This window comes from Patella vulgata, chromosome 1, assembly GCF_932274485.2.
Source record: "Patella vulgata chromosome 1, xgPatVulg1.2, whole genome shotgun sequence".
NCBI classification, from domain to species: Eukaryota; Metazoa; Mollusca; class Gastropoda; family Patellidae; genus Patella; species Patella vulgata.
Window position 1 is genome coordinate 27,108,952 of NC_065879.2, and position 19,499 is coordinate 27,128,450.

The window sequence follows — 19,499 nt, forward strand, 5'->3', positions numbered from 1 at the left end:
GCTCCGAACTGGGCTAATGAAGACGGGTTTACACCGTACACTGTGCTATGAGGGAAATTTTTCCCGGACAGAGGCACTATGGCCTACTCTTATATCGAATTCCAACTGTCAAGGGACCTTAACATGCACGCCAATGTGTACAGAGAACCAGGGACTACATCAATCAATGTCAGACTTTATTATCTAAAGCTTATGCATTAGAACACTTGCCGACACACAGTACATAAAGAGAATATTACACTGAATGATAAAACCCGTAACAATGATAGTGCACATAAAAGAACACATGGCAGTTCAAATTTGATATAAGAGTAGGCCATAGAGCAGTTGTCCAGGAAAAATTTCCCATATAGCACACTGTATGGCGTATGCCAGTCTTCATTAATCCAATCGGAGCAGAAAAGTGGCATATTTTGTGTATCTATCCATAACTGAAACCAAATACAACACAGTCAGCAATATAAACTTGCCATATGACAATACTCTGGTCTGCTACTCAAAGCAGCACAGTAGCACATGTTATCATGCAGGTTTCGTCTTGCAGATTTCACTAATTTCAGTTAAATACTCTTACCTCAAGGCTGACAAGATAAATAAGCATTTTTTTCACACAACATTTTACAGTTAATATTTAATAGAACAACAAGGTTGATGACAACATATGGCTGACTTCAGGGCAAATATATCAAATCTGATTCTACTGCCAAATACCAATTCAATTATTTCCAATTCTATTATATTGATAAAGTCTCATTGTTAAAACTTACTATTGTAGAAAGAGGGTACAGTTGCAAAACACTGCATGTCGTGATTGGTGGCTTCTGAACAGTTTGTAACCACAGTCTACCGGTTACATCTAATTTCATTTGGCGACGCAATATGTCCGGGACAAGAGCATGGCCGCTTAACAAATATTGTTCCTGTAATATTCGTTCAGCACAGTTCTGCCAGTTCTCATCAGATAAATCTGTTGTTTTATCAATTGTTACCACTCTAACAATACAACACAGTTCACTCGCTTCTTCATTCGACTCTTTCTTTTTAGGAGATAGCTTTCTATTGTTTTCTTCTGTCACAGGAGGACTGGTGGGCGTCGACGTTTTAGGTTTTTTTTCCTCTTCAACTTCTTTTGGAGCTTTCAGTTTACGAAGCTCAGCATAGAACACATTCGGCAAACTCTTTTTCGATCCCCCATCTAGAATTCTAACAACATCTCGATGGTTAACAAAAACAATTGATGGTTGGAATAGCTCTAAGGGGGGTAACTCTTCATCCTCATAACATGACTTTTTAACACTATCATAGTTATCAAGACTTCTTGTTTGGGGCAACATAAACCTAGAAAACGGATCTGTTAAATTGTATATTGGTAATTCTTCTGGATTACAAGTAAATTTTAAGGCTTGAACCCGAAATACTAAATGATTTTCCTTTATAACAAAATTTTCAGAATTGAAACTAGAAATTGAATTATTATCACCACTTATATACGCTGAAAGCCATTTACTTAAACCAACCCATCCCATCATTCTCCCCATCAACGAGGATTGACGTCTTAAATTAGGTCTTTGTCTATCAGCTTCAATATCAGTGACGTCTGATTTATGCCGTCTTTCATTCTTTAAATGGCGTGATTTCCGTTTACCAACAGGTGATTTAGACTTTGATATGCGATCAGACGAAACTTTAGACGCATTTTCAACAGACAAATTGTTCGGATTAATGTCTGGATCACTGTGTCTTCGAGTCATTTGGGGTTTACTTGAAACTTTTTTAGCTCCATTTGGAAGTAATTTTGGAGCCACTAAAACTTCTGTATCATTAGTCAGAACAGCATATTCCTCTTCTGGATCAATTTTTTCTATGAAGATAAAATAAAATTTCATCATATATATATCTGTAAGTCCCATCTCGTAAAGATTACATTTCCCTATGAAAAAACATGATCTTCAAAAGGGATGGAAATGGAGAATAGAGAGAGTAGGAACCCACTCAACAAAAAGCCATTTATTATCAAGTACCATGAGAACTATGATTTACTGTGAGCTTGTAAATGATTTTCAAAATGTACTTACGAACTTGTAGAAATATACAAATTGATTTAGCAACCCAGATTGGTAAAACCTGTCCAACCCAGACTGCTCGGACTTGATCTAATAGATGATTCTCTACAAACTCAGCATGTTGTTCCTAGGAAAATAATTATATATAAGCTTATCACATAATAAATTCTATAAGGAACATCTGTACTTGTTGCCTAATATTTGCAGTATAACTGATCAACTGATCTGGGACTTCGCATATAAACTCAATACAAACTTTATAGACTGTGTGAAGACTGTAGAATGTCCCTACGTATTATTAACACTTTCTTTCGTTTTATTTTCATTCCTTTTACGCTCTCACTTTTGTGCTGTGGTTGGTTTTACCATCAAGATCTGGACAAAAGTATTGTGTTGATTGATTTAGTATCAATATACTCCCACAGCAGACAAATCATCTGAGCAGTCGACAAGGGTTGTCACATATCTATAACACACTATAACACACTAATATCAATTTCATATAGTTACGATAATAACAAAGTGAAACAAGGGCCATAACTCTAGAAGTAATAAACAGAAGTTGATATTTAAGAGGTTCTTTGTTTCACTAATTTAAAAGTGTATATAAATTTCAAACAGATCCGACAGTATCCCTTTGTCTCAAAGTCTTTTTTTACTCTTTTATGGTTCAAATTGGAAGGTTACATCAATAAGTGAATTTGTACACATTTTGCGTATTATTTCTTAGATCTGTCACATAACTGTACTTCACGCTGTAACATAACCATGTACTACTTAATTTTTTGACAATACTTACAACTATTTCCCAGTCATCAGTACTAAGTGGTTCAACCTCTAGTCTGTTAGCTGTTATTACAGGATTGACTAATTGTAGTATAACCTGAAATAGGGCAATTCTACTGTAGTGGAGTCCAATAAATCAAAATAAATCATCATCTTTCATATTTTGTTTTTTGATAAACACATTTCTTGTAATTAGTAGATTTGATGTTTTCATTGAAATCAAACATTTCAGATGAGAACTGGCTTCTAATATATCACAGTACACAATCAAAATGGCCTGTGGTATCCATAATAAAAGATTGTTCTGTTAAATGTAGGCTACACATTTAAAGAAGACATGTGAATTTTACTTTTATCCAATCTTTCAAAAAAACAATTTCATTCAATGCAACAATACTATTGTTAAAACAGTAGATCAACGTTTCAGACATGAAGGTTACGTACATAGAGATTAAATAAGTTCCAATTGATGCTAACTGGTGCTAATAGGAGTGCATGGTTGTCGAGAGTTTCATTTCAAACAAACCTAACTTTATAAGAACAAGGAGTATTATTCAAACTACTGATAGTTCATCCAACAGATGTCAGTGGGAATCATGTTTATAAAGAATGATAAAATAGAACTTCTATTAAGTTTATGGTTAGTCTTTGAAATCTGTCCATTAATCATACTAGCCGTACAGTGATGAAAAATATTGGTGGACAGAAAAAAATTGGTGGACAGATTCTAATATCACTCCAAATTTATATTATTCACTATAGATTCTAGAATATATTGTACCTCTTCACTATCTTTTATTTCCAGTTTTTGAGCAAACAGACCATTGAGATAAATCAAATCTTGTGTTATCAACAAAGGACTATGGCCGACTAAACTAAAATATGCTATTCGACCATCATCATATTCACATCTATACACAGGTATCTGAAATTTTAAAAAAATATTTCTTTATTAAACAAAGAAATAAATCTTACTAGTACGGTATACTACAGTAGCCTAGTCAAACTCATGGAATTAATCATTCGAAATAGTGTGTCCTCTACTGAATTTCACTTTGTCTAACATTCACAGGTCCGTATGACATTTTATAAACCCTTCTGCTTCCTTTAAAAAGTTATAATCTCCTAGGAAGAAAGACTGCCAAAGTTTTATTTCTAGCCTGCATAGTACATATAAATAGGTTACACACTGTCATGTATCAAATATTGAATAAAGATCATTTCACAATGAACATGTTCCTTGTCATTTTGTCTATTGTTTCAAAATCCTGGCAAATATTTTTCAACTGATAACCACGCTGTTTTGAAACTATTATATATAGGCTTATTAGCCTGTTTGGAATTTGTGTTTCGAATTTGAAATTTTACACCCACCCACTCCATAATAATAGACAATGATTGCAAGAATGTTATTGAGCCTATGGGCCATGGCTATTGCTATTAAAATATAAAAGGAACAAACTTGATTTGAGTTATGTGTGTTTTCAACACTTCTTATTGTAGACTGTTTCTGTTCAACTGTTAGAAAGCAATGTTTGTTGCTACTATATTTAACTGTTGCTACATGCAAAGTCATTTTAACAATTTTTGATAACTAGATAATAAATTCACTTTTAGTAAACAAAACTTTCATTTTCCACTTTTACAACAAGGGGAGATCACTACAGTTGTTGGACTAGATTATTAAGTCTGAATAATCCATTTCTAGAATGTATCGAGACCAATGACGTCTATTTTTGCCAACGAACGGCACACCCTTTGGAGAAAGAGAGAGAGAAACAGGGTTTAACGTGCAATCGACACAAACTAGGTCATTTCGGGACTAAAACATGGTTTAATTTTATTTCAATAATTCGCTTGCGCATAGGGGTCTTTAGCAGTGGGATGAAACCGGAGGACCCGGAGAAAACCCACGAGGTTGGACAGGTGACCCTACAGTCCTTGTCACCGGGGATTCGAAACCACGCCAGTCGACTCAATGACAGACTGTATGATACAGCGCGCACGCTAACCATTCAGCCATCCAACCACCCACACCCTTTGGAACACATGGAAACATATATATAGCGGTACACCTAGCTAAATACATATGCAAAATATCTGAATTTGCAAAATAAAAACATGGCAAGTCAGACGGCATACAACCGTAGACAGAGACTAGTCATATACACATATTCTGAATTAAATAAATAAAGAAGAACACAGCTATGAACTTGACTAAGGCTACCGTATCACTATCAGTATCGGATCAGTAGACACCAGTGAATAGCAGGGCCGTGTCTAGCTCAGAGCAATGAGGGGGGCGGGAAGTGTTCTTAGGGGTGCTGTAAAATTGACGGACAATGTATATCTTATAATTGTTTTTATGGTCGACAATGTTTTCACGGGGGGGGGGGGGGGATCATGTGTTTTTTTCGCATTTTTTTAGTGTGCCGTTCAAAATTCCGCGGCACACTTAAGAAGATCTCGCGGCACACTGGCTGAGAATCACTGAGACTTGGAGAGATCATGCGCAGAGAGTGTGGGGTGTAACTATGTCCTTTCGGGACTAACATGTGGTTCAATTTTATTTCAATAATTCGTTTGCGCGTGGGAGTCTTTAGCAGTGGGAGTAAACCGGATCTCAGGACCCGGAGAAAACCCACGTACGAGGTTGAACAGGCGACCCCACTCCTTGTCATGTAGGCCTACAACCGGGGAATCAAAACCAGTGCTAGATGACTCAATGACACCGAGCGGAATCTCTTTGTTCGTAGTAGGCCTATTGGGTAATTCGACGCACCCCTATTAATAAATGAATTAGTCTAATAATCTAATTATGATTTTAAGGCTGCAGTAGCCTACATTGTCATTGTCTGAGGACAGCGTCCGAGACCATTCTTAAAGGAACCAAAAGTTTGGGTGACTTCTTCGGTTCGGTTCGACATAAATTATTCTGTAAGTTGTTATAGGCCTATGTGTGAAAGTCTGCTCCAGGCCCGTTGCAAGGAGTATTTTAAGTGGTAGGAGAGGAGAGGGGTGAGGGTGCAGGTCTGAGGGGCGCGCATGTGTAGGGGGTTCGCGTTGTCAATCGTGATTTCTGGCAAATATTTGAATAATGACTCAGTTTTATTCGTAAATCATGGTGTTTTTCGGAGGGACACGCACCTCTGTTTGGGGGGGGGGGGTATCTCACCCCCTCTCTACGCGGCAACGGTCCTGTATCCTGTTGATATCTTGACTAAATTTATGTTTATCCTGGTAGGCCCTACGTTTTTCTATAGCGTTTCCTGTTTCAAAAGAAGTTAACCTGTTTCATTATATGGCAGATCAGCGTTTCGCGGCCCCTCTGCTTAAAACAGATTCCCCGGTTGTACGTGACAAGAGGTAGGGTCGCCTCTCCAGCCTTGTGGATTTTCTCCGGGTCCTCCGGTTTCCTCTCACTGCTAAAGACCCCTACGCACAAGCGAATTATTGAAATAAAATTCAACCAAATAGTACCGAAATGACCTAGTTTGTGTCGAGTGGACGTTAAACCCCATTTCTTTCTCTGACTCTGTTTAAAACAGACATATAGTGTGAATATAGAATTCTATGTAACACCAAAATGACAGAAAAAACACATATCAGTATAGTTTATTAGCAATAACAGAATACACGTATGTTCTAACATTATAAATAAAATACATTACCATGTTTTTTACAACTAAAATATATTTACAAATAATTTATATACCGCACAGTAAAATGCCTTCAAGGGTATTTAATGTTTGAACCTTTCGTACTTTAAACGTCACATCATTATCATTTTACTGTCTCACAATCGTACTAAATCACATCCTTGTAAAATTATTAGTCTCTGCGGTTTCGAAGCCACAAAAATAAGCTGTAGTTTGTCGGGGACTTAAATCTGTAGACAGTGTGCTCTGTATACATATAGATAGGCAGTGGTGAGAGCTTTGGTGACGGAAAAGTGATTTTATTTCTAACACGGAGATTGTCGGTGTAAGAAGAGTTGTATAGACCTATATTCGTCCTATGTAGTATGATCATTGTTGATAACAGGAACACTTCCAACATCCATTCCGTGTCTTAAGTTGACACCCTTCTGCACATTGTATAATATCATTGATTGGACAAGCTAGAAAATAAAGGCATCATGGTTAATTGTCGATTTCTATGCTTAGAAACTCGTTTACAGCTACTCCTAATGCGTCTCGCATTATACAAAATGAAAAAAGTTACAAAATAAAATAAACACATAATGCATCAAATACATCTATATATAGAACTATGAAGCAATTGGACTGTCGCTCTCATCCAAAAATAAAGTTTCTCAAAATAATTAAAAGTTCACAAAGTTTCACAGATATCACCAACGTTCATCTACCATTAGGGTTCCATCAGTAACGTACATGAAATACTCAAATCACACCATAATCGATGGGCATCATTATTCAAAAACGTTTCCATATTCAAAAATTATTATATAAATTAAACTACCGAACACAGGACGCATTAGGGAGGTTATATTTTATTCAATTATTAGACATTATGTCATGGTTTTTAAAGATGCAAAAGCAGGACGATAAACCAGGGCGCATTTCTTTTCATTTAAAACTGGCACGATCATTAAAAATCGGTTTTAAGAATTCTTTCAATTCGACTCGGCTTTATTAAATTTCAATCAAACAAGTGGTCGGTCTGCCAACAAAGATACACCAATCATTTTGAAATTTTTTTTGGCATTCTTCTGTGTTCGAACACCGTTCCAAAGTTCAAAAGGCAAAATAGTCTGACACCCCTAAGGACCTAAATGGCGCACACAAAAGCCAATTTTACGATTTATACACCTTATCAGTATTATAATAGATTTATTTGCTCTTTACCAGTGGTTTAACAAGTGAAATGAAAAAAATAATTACAACTCACACAAAATATTTCTATCACTACACAAACACGACCCACATTGAGGATAATGATGCCTGGGACCACTAAAACAATCAGCTCTTCTCGCACATCGTACACCACAAAACCGAGCTGAAAATACAAATATAAATGTTTCTATTAAAAGGAACCATTAGACACTCCAGAAAATATTTGTGTTTGTGTGATTGGCAATGTAAACCATAGACGGGTATATATTTACTAAACAAGATTACAAGACACAAAACATCTTAAATGGAAACAGGAAACAGCGATAAGAAGAAAGGGAAAATGACGATAAAACGAAAAGACAAATGTGAAAGGGGTGATAAAAGGAAAAGATAAATGAGATAAAGATTAACTAAAAGATGAAATGTGAAAATAACGATAAGATGGAAAGGCGGGATAAATGAAGGATGGGCTCGAACAGATCAGTAGAATTGAAAGGACATTAAACATGATCAGAACCAGAGGGAAATGATTAAGAAAAATAAAATCGAAACGAAAATGAAATGAAATGAGGGTTAACTTCCTTCTTATCTTCACCATCCGGGCTAACGAAGCTCTTGTTGTCGGGAAATTTTGCCCAGACAGCGGCGCTATGGCCAAACCGTATTTCGAATCCCAACGGACATCGTTCTTTTAAGTGTACGCCAACGTGTACCAAATATTAAAAAGGGATACAAAATATTCAAAAATGGCGAAAACATGTTGGTATGTATTAAATAAAAATAAAATATATATCAATTTAAAAAAAAAAGAATGATTAAGAAAAGAAATGTCTAGATGACAGGAAACTACAAAAAAAGTACAATGATATAAATGAGACTATTACCTTCAATATTTTCAAAATGAACACAAGCAATGACAACTAATGTGAAATACATAACCTTCATGGTGAGTAGCCGAGAGGTTAAATTTGAAATACTACACTTAATTTCTGAATCAATTTCTGTGAATGAAAGGTTGGAGAAGTTTAATGAAACCGTTTATATTGTAAATTTTACTTCAGAATTTCCGTTTAACCTTGACGTATAGTTATCCGGGCACATGAGTAATACTTTCACTTTGACATAAATATATAAACGATTATTATCTATAAATTACTTATACTATTCATTATATACAGCATGAGTATTCACCACACAAAATGAAATAGGACAGCTTCGTCAAAATTGTAATGCTTGATTGTCTGGTGGCTGAAGGGGGAGAATCGCCACCCAAGCTGTGAATTTATGAGACCAACTTTTTCTAGACTATTTTTTTGCGTAGATTTCGAATCTGGGTAGTGATCAGGCGTTTGAGGGGGAGTTTCCGAGATAGGGGGGGGGGGGGGTCCAATGTCTACAATTGGGGGAAAATGTGATTATGTTGACATAAATGATGATCATGTTATATATAAATAAAACATAAATTTCTAGGACTGTCCGTCTCTAAATAAGTGTTTATGCTGCCCCTGGACAACTGTTTTGATTTGTGGCGAGTTGGGGTGGGTGGTTGCAGGTGTGCGTGTGTGGAAGGGGTGGGTGGGTCGGGGGGGGGGGGGGGTAAATTGACGGGAAATGAATTCACGTTGATTTAAATGATGATTTTCTTAGAACTTGATGAAATATCTCTATAAATATGTGTATAAGATTTCCATTGAGTTGGGGTGGGTGCCCATAGGGGGAAGGGGCAAGATGTATTTTTGTGAACAGAAGTCATTTGGTTCAAAGTTGACCTTAAAAGTGGTTTCTCGATAGCTTTTTCGTTCAGTACCTATTTGGTCATTTAAAATATTAAATTATAATGGTACTTTTCAAGAGATCTGGAAATGTAAATCAAAAACACAGTAAATCAGAGACATATTTAGATATTAGTTTATTCTTGGTCTTCACCAGAAGATTTAAAATCAAAAGTTCATAATATGAGCGAGATAAATATCTTCTTTATGGCTGATCAACAGCTCGCATATATCTTTTGGATATGCTTCAAATACCAATTCACATTGTAGATCTTCATTTGTCCGTCTCATTATCGATTAAAATGTGTATTTTGGATTGAGATGTCTCTTTCGTCCCAGCAAGAACGCAAAATACAATTTGTTTCAGCGCCTCCATTAATTTGCAATGCGAAGAGGAGTAGGTAAGCTATTTTGGTGTCCTCGTGGTTTTTTGTCAGTTCTAGGATATTCTCGACACTTTCAATACTAATCTTGATATATTTTTTGATCCATTCAAGATTAGTATTGAAAGTGTCGAGGAATATCTCGACCTGCATGCTTTCAGTGGAAATGACTATCTGTCTTTCTTTTACAAGATGATTCCAACTTTCTAACAATTTTTAAAGAGCTGGGACAGACAAAATGATGTTTCTGATGACGTAATTGCTGGAATATAAATAATTGTTTGTACCATGTACGGCGAAAGACTACTTACATCAGTAGATGGCATTAGAAAAAAGATTTTCTGGAGGAATTTTAATTGTTTCTTTCTTTAATACAATCCCGCAACACTTATATGGAGACAGACTGCAAAACCAATGATCGAACAAGATGACCTTGCGATACAAGGCTGGAATGAAGATTTACTATGCGAATGGGCATCTGAAGCATATCCAAAAGATATATGCGAGTTGTTGATCAGTCATCAAGAAGATATTCATCCCACTCATATTATGAACTTTGATTTTGAATCTTCTGATGAAGAATATAAGAATAAACTATTATCTAAACATGTCTCTTGTTTACTGTGTTTTTTTAATTCACATTTCAAGATCTCTTGAAAAGTACTGTTATAATCAGACTGATTAAAATACAGATCTATATTTCGTTTCGGTTTTTTTTATACTTTCGATGGCATACACTACATGAAGATCTGACCGGTTGTAGTGGGAGGTGGCGTCAGAGGTCATACGAGCGGCTTTTTACCCTATGACGTTAGATATTGATTAATCAACCAGCGTTGACAAGAACTCGCCGTAACAGACCGTTTCAAGGGCTAATCCTTCACATTAAACAGAACGCGGCTAACATAACAACTCTTTCAGATTCTAGTGTTATGAAGACAAGTAAAACGAAATTTTGAACTATAAAAAAAAGAACGAAATAGGATCTGTGTTTTAATCAGACTGCATTATAATTTAATATTTTGAATGATGAAATGGGTACTGAACGAAAAAAAAGCTAACGCAAAGCCACTTTTTAGGTCAATTTTGAACCATGTGGTTTCTGTCCCCAAAAATACATTTACCCCCCCCCCCCCACATACAATGTGAATCTTATAATCTTATACACATATTTATAGAAAATCATCATTTAAATCAACGTGAACTCATTTCTCCCGCCAATTTTACCCCTATCCCCTTACGCACACGCACACCTGCAACCACCCATCCCACCTCGCCACAAATCAAAACAGTTGTCCAGGTCCATCATAAACACTTATTTAGAGATGGACAGCCCTAGAAATTTATGTTTTATTAATATATAACATGATCATCATTTATGTCAACATAGTCACATTTTCCCCCAATTGTAGACATTGGATCCCCGATATCTCGAAAACGCCCCCTCAAATGCCTGATCACCACCCAGATTCGGAATCTACGCAAAAAACTGGTCTAGAAAAACTTGGTCTCATGAATTCACAGCTCAGGTGGCGATTCCCCCCCCCCTTCAGGCACCGGACTAATATAAATTGTGTTTTTTTCTCTTTTTCGTCAAAATTTACAATCGAGATGAAGTAAATAGTTACCAAAAAAAATGTATAATTAGAATATTTTGTATACCGATCAAGTAAGTATGATTTACGTCTACTTTTCAAGTATTTATTTAGTCACCTGAAAATATTTTAATAGTTGTCCACCTAGAAACGAAAACGTAACAATGGCATGTGTTTATGGGATTCAGTTGATCGTGTTGCACCATCTTGTGATATACATCATTGTAAATAGGAAGTAGCTTCATTTTCAAATGTACCTTGTGACAAGGATATTTATGATACTTGCAGTGCATTTGATCTATATTAATTTATTTGAAGGAAATATTATGTATATCGTAGATATAGTGAGTAAAATATTGATTTTAATAAAACTTTCTCTAGCATTATCTTAACAACGTCATAATGTCAGAACTCCCGTATCGCAATGGTACTGTGTGACAGTATTGCTTCTTTCAGCTGCTGCACTTCGTGGTTTTTCGTGTCATCCGAGGACTGTAGAGACTTTCTTACAAGACCCACGCCATTAAGATAGACGGCACGGATTAGTTGTTTCTTCTATCCCCCTCTATTTTAGAAACTCGCCCACATTCTCATCCCTCCTTAGATTGGAAATAAATCTACTCTGGCATAATCTTTTACTATAAGTAACCTGGCAACAATTACATTAATCCTTAATATGTAAACCCACTGACACGCAGTCGTATACAGTGGGCTTTTAAGACATATATAACTCTCAACGTACGCCGTACTAATCCGCCTTTTCATAAATGGGTCATTCCATGTCAAGTGGGCCAGGGGTGGGAAATCGACCCCCTCGAAAAAATCTGAAAAAATATATGTTATTGTACATGTAAAAACTGGAAACTGCGCAAAAATGGTGGTCTGTAGCTTGAAAATTGACAGAGATACGGGCATTTGAGTTTCATGATTTACGATTAGTTTTCGAAACAAAAATATGTTTCAATAAATTACTTTAGTTTCAGATATCTTGTTTTTACCTTTCTAGTGAAGATATACAGCTCACATTTGGTTGTCTCAAAAGAACTTCTTGAGTAGACTACAAAATCCAGAAAATATACAATTACACCAAATTGTTTTCGGTTTTCATGGCCAAGTAGCATGCGAACCCTATCACTCACCTGAAAACTGATTGCAGATTCGTAATCTACACAAAAAGTTCTTTAAGACAACCAAACGTGAGCTGTATATTTTCACTAGAAAGGTAAAAACAAGATATCTGATACTCGAGGAAATTATTGATACATATTTAGTTTCGAAAACTTATGGTAACTCATGAAACTCAAATGCCCGTATCTAAGTCAATTTTTAAGCTACAGATCATAAATTTTGCACAGTTTCTAGTTTTTGCATGTACAATAACATATATTGTTTCCAGATTTTTTCGAGGGGGTCAATTTTCCAAATTTCTGAAAATTGACCCACTTGACATGGAACGACCCAAATGCCTTTCCTTCTACTGTCGCTAACCTTAGAGATAACGGACGTATTAAATCATCACATTATCTTTACTTGAAACGCCTGTTAGGATCACAATTTCTCCATGTCCCTTTTACGCTTCTGTACAATACTAACTCGTTCAAACGAGATACTAATCCTTCATACGAGATAAGTAATTCGTTCAAACCAGATGACTAATTCGTTCAAACGAGATAATTTATTCGTTCAAACGAGATAATTTATTCCTTCAAACGAGATAGTAACTCGGTCAAAAGAAATACTAACTTGTTCAAACGAGATACTAACTCGTTGAAACAGGCTAATTAGTAATTCGTTCAACCCAGATAGTAATTCGTTCAAACGGCTTAATTTTTAAAAACAATTTATTTTTGGCACTATGGGCCTTCGCACAATCGTATATGTGCAGTTGGATTTTCAGGGTCTCTTGACCTTTACATCATACAGGATGTTATAAAAGGGGAATGTTTGATGCACAAGGATGCAATGAATTATTGATAAACCGTATGTCGACGTCATTCATTCAGGATGTTATTCGATGAATGAATATGTTGGAAGTAATTGATGTTGAAACAAAAGCATATGAAAGAGGATGGAAGTGTTATTGAATGAAATTCCCAAAATAAGGGATATAACCGTTTAATGGATGTTAACATACTGGGAAGCTTGCATATGGCGTCTATAAGGCGCCAAATATGAGTAAGCCGAGAGAGAGAGAGAGAGAGAGAGAGAGAGAGAGAGAGAGAGAAATGGGGTTTAACGTCCACTCGACACAAACTAGGTCATTTCGGGACTAACATATGGTTTAATTTTATTTCAATAATTCGCTTGCGCGTAGGGGTCTTTAGCAGTGGGAGGAAACCGGAGGACCCGGAGAAAACCCACGAGGTTGGACAGGCGACCCTACTCCTTGTCACGTACAACCGGGGATTCGAAACCACGCCAATCGACTCAATGACAGACTTGCTGATACAGCGCGAGCACGCTAACCATTCAGCCATCCAACCCCCCTAAGCCGAGAGAGAGAGAGGGTGTGCATTTCGGGACTTAAATATGGTTCAATCTTATTTCAGTAATCTTTAACAGTGGGAGGAAACCGATGTCCCAGAAAAAAAACGAGGATGGAGAGGCCATCATATTCATTGTCACGTACAAGAGTGGAATCGAAACCAGACCAGATCTTATGACCACAAGCGCACGCTCTTTATAGGGGTTTGTGAAGGGCGTACAAAATGTGTTGTCATGGAGAAATAAAATTTTCGCGGGGATTTATTAGCTCTATTTTTCAGCAGAGGCGCCAATATCGCCAAAATTTTATTCACTATTGAATGAGTTGTCAATTTTATAATAGTTTCTTTATTTTGCAGCAGGGGACGCCGATAAATATTTGGTTCCATATAAAGAAGATTTACAGAGCCGCCAAAGGCCAAAAACATGAGTTGTCAATGGGAAATCGGATAACACTCTGAAATGGATCTACTATAGTATCGATGATGAAATAGGAAAATATCGTCTGGACATGACAAGCTTCGCCTGTACTATAAATTTGAATTTGTTAAATCAGTCGGATACGGGGGTAGTGATAGGCTGTTATACGATTAAAATATTTCTCGCTGAATGTTTGGTGTTCGAGATAAATTTACAACTTAGCTTGCAATACGTTATCACATCACGGCAATTGATTCAGAATAAGTTCAAATTAATTTAAAAGAAGATTATATATATTTAGGAAATGTTTATATTTAATTACCTGTATACTAATATAATGGAAATTTTCAATATTTCATTATTAAAGTAATAATATTATTATTATACAGAGTGCCAAATTCAGAACTTTCTGAATTGTGATATATATTATATAGCATGTCAAATTCATTAATTTCTGAATTGTGAGCTTTTCATATTAATATATATACTTACATATTATTCTCCAAAAATATGAATTCATACAAAATACATATCTGTACAAATAGAATAAATCGGAAAATGCCTGAATTTATAATTGCCTGTTTTGATTTACGGACGGAAGGATGAGGAAAGTGGGTGTTAGAATGCACTTTACTTGTCATCAAACGTAATTATGATAGTGAAATGATACTTATTTAATTTCCACAAAAACCAGGCAATACCCATCGTCTCATTTCCTTTTCCTCTTGACCCAAAATTAAAACTATTAATTAAAAGATGTGTAAGTTTCAAAATGCCAAGTGCGCAAAGGATAAGTTAAAGGGACAATAACACTCTTGCTGGCTTGAAAGCTCCAGAAAATAAATAATATCTCTATCTAAGTACTAGATGTTTAAGTGTCCTACCTGTTGTGTAAATTATCCATTACATCCTATTTTACTTGTCCAGAGGGTTCGAAAATATTTTTAAATCGAAGTTTCATTTGAAAAGGTTTACGTTAGACGTTTTAAACCATTATGTTGAATTTTTCAAAATTGTTAAATAAGGTGTGTTAAGATGAAATTTGTATCATCAATTAATTGAAATATTCTAAAATAGTACAATTTGTTGACCAGAATAAAGATTGGGACATATTATTCAGTTACAACAAGAGTGGTATTGAGCCTTTAAGACATGGATTAAATGGGGTTTAACTTTTCTGCACCGACTCGTTTATAACCCGAGACGAGCATACGCCACACAGTGTGCTATGAGGGAAATTCATAGTGTCAAGGGTTCTTTTACTTTCACGCCTATGTGTATACTAGACCTAGGTTTTTGTCCCATCCGATCGACTAGATACTTTCCAGGTCAGACCTTAAGTCCTGCTCCATTGACGAGGGGAAACCACACCGTAAAATCTCGAGGAACTCTCTCGGTCAACCCGAGACCTATGGTTAGCAAGCCAGCGACTTACTGAGTCACCGCGTCTTTCTATACAGTTAATATTTGAAACCAAACCCCGATTTTCCCCCCTTGATACTGAATATAAATAAAGAGACCGGGTACTTACACATTCATTTTACATACAGAAATATGTGCATTTTACAGTGTTAAAAAAAACCAGGTAACTGACAAAATACAGACTTAAACGTGACGTCCATAATTTCAACCCGGTTTTCTCCGACTGCTACGCGCAAGCGAATTATTGAAATAAAATAAAATGTCGAGTGGACGTTAAACTATCTCTCTCTCTCCCTCATAATTTCAAATAATGCATGGTACGGGCAACGGGTCAATCGTTACATTATTTAAAACAATCTGTTTCAGGGGTATTGTAATCGCAGCCTAGCGAATAATCACTGCTGATTAGGTATCTATAAATCAAAATGTTTGATAAATCAAAGATCACCCTGTGCGAACAAAATCAATTGGTGTTTACGACCTGTTCTTATTTCTGCTTCCATGTCAGGAGATCTTGAACGTTCTGCCATGTCATGCAACACTAGGGAGTCAGCACAATAATCACTGAGTCCAAACAAGGTCTGGAGATCCGATAGTCGTAAGGATCCAATTCCATAATCTCTTGTAATACGCTACAGAAACCAGCACCTGTTGTAAACTATATAATTAACCTTGGATATTCGTTTATTTCACCCTGTATCATATACATTCCATTGTGTAATAAACTAGTAACTTTAACCTCTTCTGCGTCTTCTATTTCTTAAGTCCTTCCCGTTGCCAGCAGAAAATAGGAACTTCTCTGTAGATTCCATCGAATGTGGTCTAAAGCTACTTCCTTTGCTACTCCTTGTGACACACTGAAATATGGTGATAGGAGACATCCTTCTTGTCACCACCTTATCCCATTTCTACCATAACAGATCTGGGCCCGGTTCCTAGAAAATTCTTAAAGTAAGCACAAAGTCATGCTTCACTTTTTCTTACGTAAGAAACTTATAAAAATACCGTCCCTAGAAAATTCTCAAGACCATTCTTACGTAAGCACAAGTCAAGTATAAGTCTAAGCACATTGTGACTGGTAAAGTTTACCATAAACTGAGACTAGGATGCTCTTTAACATCATAAAAACAACTTTGGTATGCGAATTACGTCATAAATTTGTTGTCCGCTTCATTGACGTCATATATATATGGTTGATTTAGATGCATTTGACATGTCCCCTATTAAATTCTTTACAACTGCAAATACCATAAATGATTCTCACTCCGGTAAAATGGTGCAAAGACAAAGGAGATGAAATTAAAATGTCTCAGTTGGCCCCGTTGTATTGTTATGGGGTGGGGGTGGAGGGTCGGAATAACCAGATATTTTATCCAAAGAATGTGTCAATTCTTAACATTATCATTAGCATCATTTGTTTTAATGCATAAAACAATTAAACTACATTTATTGTGTCTTAAGGTTAAATTCTTTGAAATTCTAATTAGCTGACTGGTAAGTTCTGCACATGGTTAATTGACTGACGGGTAGATTCCTGAGTCCAGTCAATTTCAGTTGCCCTCGAAAAACTATTACACTTTGCTATTATAAACCAATCCAATAGAAAGATTGATGATTGCCCCTTTTTTTCTGATCATCTACAATTATCAAATTCACTGACTCTGAAAACTTAATAGAGGACATATTACAAGGCATATCAAACAGATAATTCACGATTATCCTTAAATTTGATCAATATTGGCAAATACTGGCCGCCATTTTGAATTTCCGCCATCTTAGATTTTAGAAACTCTTTTTTATTTTAGTTTGATTTTAAGTTCAATGACTTTGAAAACTCTTTATATTACATATTACACACCATATCAAATAGTGAAATGACTTTTATCTGAGAAATCGGCCATTTTAGATAAATGTTGGTTGCCTTTTTGAACTTCCGCCATCTTGGATTTTGGAAACTATTTTTTTATTTAGATTAATTTTAAGTTCAGTAAACCCTTTAAATTATATATTACAAACCAAATCAAACAGTGAAATGACTTTAATCTGATCAATCCGCCATTTTGAATTTCCGCCATCTTGGATTTGGGGAAACTAGTTTTAGAGATTATTTTTCAGTTCAATTATAACAAAAACCTTATATTTGATTTATTACAAGGCATACATTTTGGCGGCCATTTTTGAAATCAGGCAAACCCCAAACGAAAATGACGTCATAGATAAATCTTTTTTCAAAAATCGTGTTCAGCTAGCAATTTTGCATCTGGAAATTGCTGGCCTGAAATGATTTGTAAAGAAATGTCTTATTGTGACACCCCATGTTATATGTATATCAATGAATAGGCGGCCATTTTGGAAAAGATGGCCGTAACGACCATCAGGGGGAGCTGCTGAGGTGGATCCACATCCCAAAATAATCAGTAGGGTTGATGCCATCTATGTGCCAAGTTTCATGCTTTTAACCTAAAGTGCACAATTTTTTGCTTAACCGCCCCACTATATAGGCCTACACATATAAAATGTGCCACAAGATAAAAAACGCAGACACATACAAACTAACTGAATAATTGTGAAAGTGCCTGATCTTAAAGTAGCCTGTGTGTTTGTAGCCTATTGCTTCCTAATTGGCAAATAAATAAAATGGTTTAAGGGTAGGCCTAGAAGCGAAATTTTCTATAGCATTCTTAATTTGAAATTTCTTCTGGAGAAGGATTTTCTCTGTCTTGTAATTGTCTCTTTGGTATGAAAAGGTGTCGGAAATGCCTTCGAATAACTCTACGGTCAGCCATCTTTTTGAAGCAGAAACAGACTTAAGGTTGGTAAGCAAGCCATATACCTTGCTTGGGACTTGTGCTTAGATTGACTATGTTTAAGAACGAAGTTGTGCTCATGTTTTTTCTTGGAACGCATAATAACGTTCTTGTGCTTACAATGAAGTCTACTTAATGTTAAAATCTAAGCACAAGAACGTTCTTAAGAATTTTCTGGGAACACAAAATAAGGTAAGTTTCTTAAATGCAAAGTCTACTTAAATCTAAGCACAAGAATGTGCTTAAGAATTTTCTAGGAATCGGGCCCTGAATAGATCTGTGTTGAGAATTATGGCAGCATATAAAGCAGTGGACACATTAGCCGAATCCTTCGCGCCGAATTTTATTCGGCCGAATGGGTGGACACACTAGCCGAATGCATCGCCCGATTCAACCTGCCGATTGCATCACCTTTCACGTCACATGATTAAACATGGCGGCGTCTATGTCTTCACTGTATCACGTGACTTCTCGATATGAGTGGTGATTGGCTAATGAATTCTATATTCGGCCGAATGCTTCGGCGAAGCGGACACACCAGGCGAATATAATTCGCCCGAATAAATATTCGGCCGAATTTCTAGTGGACACACTAGGCGAATTTCGACGCCGATTGATTCGGCCGAATCATTCGGCTAGTGTGTCCACCGCTTTAGATGCAAAATCCATTATCCAGTCCAGTAATTTGTTTTACATTTGAACAATAATTATATATCTATCCAGTCAAGTACTTTGTTTTGAGTGAACAGGAATATGTCTATCCAGTCCATTAGCCTACTTTGCCTTACTCTTTTATTTGTAGTATTTCATACATTGTAATTGATTGCTTTACTTGTTCCTCCAGGGGATCTTATTCCTTAGTCATTTTGCCAAATAAAGATTTCTTCATTCTGTTATAACAAGTGAATTTA

At 36.1% G+C, this 19,499-nt stretch overlaps 1 protein-coding gene and 1 long non-coding RNA gene across 2 annotated transcripts in view; both read right to left on the reverse strand.

Annotated features, from left to right (window-relative positions):
- LOC126816050 (peroxisomal ATPase PEX1) overlaps positions 1 to 4,482 on the reverse strand; it is a 29,268-nt gene extending 24,786 nt beyond the window's left edge. The window contains exons 1-5 of the mRNA XM_050542175.1: positions 4,312 to 4,482; positions 3,631 to 3,774; positions 2,863 to 2,946; positions 2,076 to 2,190; positions 768 to 1,861 (exon numbers count right to left, since the gene is read on the reverse strand). Of these exons, the coding sequence (XP_050398132.1) occupies positions 768 to 1,861; positions 2,076 to 2,190; positions 2,863 to 2,946; positions 3,631 to 3,774; positions 4,312 to 4,425 (1,551 nt within the window). The 5' untranslated portion in view covers positions 4,426 to 4,482. The remainder of the gene's footprint in view (positions 1 to 767; positions 1,862 to 2,075; positions 2,191 to 2,862; positions 2,947 to 3,630; positions 3,775 to 4,311) is intronic.
- Positions 4,483 to 6,448: 1,966 nt separating this feature from the next.
- On the reverse strand, positions 6,449 to 8,738 carry LOC126827276 (uncharacterized). The gene is made up of 3 exons (XR_007682633.2): positions 8,590 to 8,738; positions 7,761 to 7,868; positions 6,449 to 6,969 (listed from the first exon to the last, which is right to left on the reverse strand). It is a non-coding gene; the product is annotated as an uncharacterized LOC126827276 (long non-coding RNA).
- Between the last annotated feature and the right edge of the window lie 10,761 nt (positions 8,739 to 19,499).